The 3,617-nt window shown below is 38.8% G+C and overlaps 1 protein-coding gene across 1 annotated transcript; it reads right to left on the minus strand.

Moving 5' to 3' along the window:
* Positions 1 to 2,744: 2,744 nt before the first annotated feature.
* LOC143535492 (uncharacterized) lies at positions 2,745 to 3,074 on the minus strand. Its single transcript, XM_077029723.1, has one exon. The coding sequence runs from the start codon at positions 3,072 to 3,074 to the stop codon at positions 2,745 to 2,747; it is 330 nt and encodes a 109-aa protein (XP_076885838.1).
* Positions 3,075 to 3,617: the final 543 nt, after the last annotated feature.

Below are 3,617 nucleotides of genomic sequence, written 5' to 3' on the forward strand. Positions count from 1 at the left end.
ATAGGTTCTTGCATGAATCTACTTAGTAATCCCACTGAGTAACATAAGTCAGGCCTTGTATGCAACAAGTACCTTAGGCTCCCGATTGGATTTATTTATTGAGTACAGTCTATAGGTGTGCCACCCTCAATCTTGGTTAACTTTGTTCCCAGATCCATGGGAATCTTAGTTTCATTGCTGTTAACCATATCACTAACTTCCAAGATTTTATTGATATATAATGTCTGCTTTATTGCAATCTCACCCCTGACTTGGGTAACTTCAATCCCTAGATAATTGTCAACAATCCAAGATCTCTCAATTCGAACTTATCTTCCATTTGGGACTTGAACAAATCATCAACATAGACTCTAATGATCAGTGTAGAATTCTTCATCTTCTTTGTATACACTTCTTGTTCTAGATTGCATTTTTTGAAGTTCAATGACTTCAAGGTTTGATCTAACTTCATATTCCAAGCACATGGTGCTTGTCTTAGACCATACAACGCTTTAGTAAGCTTGTATACCTTTCCCGCATTCTTAGGCTCTATGACACCCTCAGGGATATATAGACCTCTTCTTTCAATTCTCCATTTAAGAATGCTGGCTTTACATCAAGAGGATGTACTTCCCAGCCATTATGGGCTGCCAAGGCTAAGATTAATCGAACAGTTCCGATACGTGCAACTAGTGCAAATACTTCATTGAAATCTATACCATGTTCTTGAAGGTAACATTTTGCTACTAGCCTTGCCTTGTATTTCACAATATTTCCCTTAGCATCCTTCTTCGTCTTGAACACCCACTTCAGACCAATTGCCTTATGATTACTTGGCAAATTAGTCAATTTCCAAGTGTTATTCTCATTGATTGAATCTAATTCAACCTTCATTGCATCAATCCATCTCTCATCGGTAGATGCTTCCTTGTAGTTGTGTGGTTCTTCCTCCACCATCATAAGTTCTTCCAACTCTCCCATGTTTAATCGTCTTGTTGGTGCATCCTCTTGCACTTGTGATATTCTCCTAAAACTCGTTTAGGGGTATGATAAAACTTGTGATGTGAACTCCGAGTCGTCTCATGAACATCTTCTTCTTCATCATCTGATATAGGTTTATAGGAGTATGTTGGAGGGGTAACATGAGAGTTTTGATTACCAACTTCTCCTTCATGGTTGTTTTCTTCGCGAATCTCATTATTTACCGGTACTGTTTGAATTTCATCAAACCCCTCAATGACAAAACTTGTCCAATGCTTCTCTGATGTACCCTTCTCTTTGATATAACTATATGCCTCCGATCCTTCTTCCACACCTAAGTAAACCATAGGCGTGCTCCTATCATCTAATTTCTTCAAGTGAGATGATATTACCTTGGCATACACCGTGCAACCAAAAATCTTCAAATAATGCGGCTTCCTTCCGGTTAGTACTTCGTACGGTGTTTTATCCAATAGAGCTTTCGTTGGAACTCTATTAAGTACGAATATTGCGTGCCTAACTACTTCTCCCCAGAAATTCTGAGGCATCTTTATTGCCTTAGGCATGCTTCGAGTAGTAGATAACAACGTCCTGTTTCTTCGTTCAATTACTCCATTTTGTTGTGGCGAGTAAGGCGTTGAATTTCCTTGCAATGCCTTTTCCCTTGCAATACTGATTAAATTCATTTGATGTGAATTCTCATCCTCTATCAGTCCTCAGCATCCTTAGCTTGGTTCGTAATTTTGACTCCACCTTTTCTTGAATTCCTTGAATATCTCAAATGCTTCATCCTTCGAGGCTAATAAATAAACCCACATGTAACGAGTACAATCGTCTACAAGTAGGAATATGTACTTCTTTCCCGGTTGTGCTGATTGGGATATTGGACCACAAAGATCTCCATAGACTAAGTCAAATGGTTTTAAACACCTGAACTTAGCCTTATTTGGAAATGGATCTCTATTGTGTTTTCCTATTACACAAGCATCACAAATTTGTCCTGTATGCTTAACTTCTGGAATTCCTTGAACCAATTTCTTTTGAGTCATATCTTTGATTGAATCAAAGTTCAAATGACCTAACCTTGCGTGCCACATCCATGCTTCATCATCCATGTTTGCTAGAAGACATACGGGTGTTGCTATCTATAGCTTGACATTGTACAGCCTGTTCTTGGACCTTTCTACCCTGATATCAGATTCTTCTTGTGATCATATACTAACAGAAGATTTCCTTCCATGACCACCTTACACCCGATCTCTATTAGTTTCACTAGGCTTCATATATTGTTCTTGAGATTTGGAATGTAGTACACATCGGATATGATCCTTTGTTCTTGATTCTTACATTCCAACAATATAGAGCCTTTCCCTTGATCTCTAAGTATGATCCGTCTTTAAATCGAACACGAGTACTAATTGCTTTATCAATCTCCTTGCAGTGACTCCTCACTCCGGTCATGTGATTACTTGCACTGTTGTCTAAGTACCATAGACTTTCCTCTGTTGAAGTGTGCTTTCTGGGTTGGAATTCACCCTCGTTCAACAGGACATTAACAGTGTTGGTTCCTCGTCTTCTTTCACCAAGTTTGACTATGCTTCACCAACATTCCCTTGTGGACATTCTATATGAAAGTGTCCAAGTTTCTTACACTTGTGAAATCTAAACTTGCTTATGTCGAACTTCATCCATTTCTTGTTCGTTCTAGGTCTGCTTAACGAGCCTTGTTCCTTAGGATACTTCTTATCCTGCCATCCTTCTCTTGATTGGCTAAACCTTTCTCATCAACGATCTTCAAATCGCTTTTCTCGGCCTAAGTTGTTGTCGTGACATGTGTACAACAACCTATCCTGACCGTCTCCAAGGATTCTTCTATTGAGCTTTACCCACTCTTCATAAGTCTTCAATTTCCCGACTATTTTGTCGATTGAGACTTCATATATGTCGGTACTCTGTTCTATTGATGCAACAATCTGGATAAACTGGTCTTGTACAAATTCTAAGAGTTTCCGTACAAGCATAGGTTTATCCAAAGATTTCCCCAATTCACTAACTTTAGTGGCATATGTGTTAATCCCTTCCATAAAGGTGTCTATTGACTCATCGTCCTTCATTTTGCATCAGTTGGAATTCCACCATTAAAGATTATAAACGAGCTTTTTGTACTCGTTCAACACAGACATGTCTTTTTCTCAACGCTTCCCACGCTTCCCTTGCCGTTTTGCAACTTGCTACTTGCAAAAAGACAGCCTCCGGTATCGCTTGCGCTTGATACAGGTACGCAATCGTTTTCTTGTCCCTTCGAACATCTTGTACGCAATCATTTCCTTGTCCCTTCGAACATCTTGTTGCATATTTCAGTAGGTTAAATCGCTTCCCATAATCCATTCGCTTCAAGAATTATCTTAATTTGAATTGCCCAAACTGTATAATTTGTAGATTTTAGAATTGGGGATTGATAATGGGATACTGATCCAACCCCTTTGTGTGTCACTAGTGCGTTGTTATCCGGAGAAGTCTCTGAATCTGACATCCTTTCAAATCGTATAACTTTCACCTTGACTATCTATAGTTTTCACACTCCTTGTATAGAGAAAGCTTCTGCTTCTATATACTAAAATACAATGATTCAGGACAATAGTTTGCAAACCTGAATT

This window comes from Bidens hawaiensis, unplaced genomic scaffold (assembly GCF_021521415.1).
Source record: "Bidens hawaiensis isolate Kalapana, Puna unplaced genomic scaffold, B.hawaiensis_p1.1 tig00010504_1, whole genome shotgun sequence".
Taxonomy (NCBI): Eukaryota; Viridiplantae; Streptophyta; class Magnoliopsida; order Asterales; family Asteraceae; genus Bidens; species Bidens hawaiensis.

What these genes read in the sequence shown, in the direction of transcription:
- LOC143535492 (XM_077029723.1), bottom strand. Translation starts at nt 3,074, where the DNA reads ATGAAGGACGATGAGTCAATAGACACCTTTATGGAAGGGATTAACACA.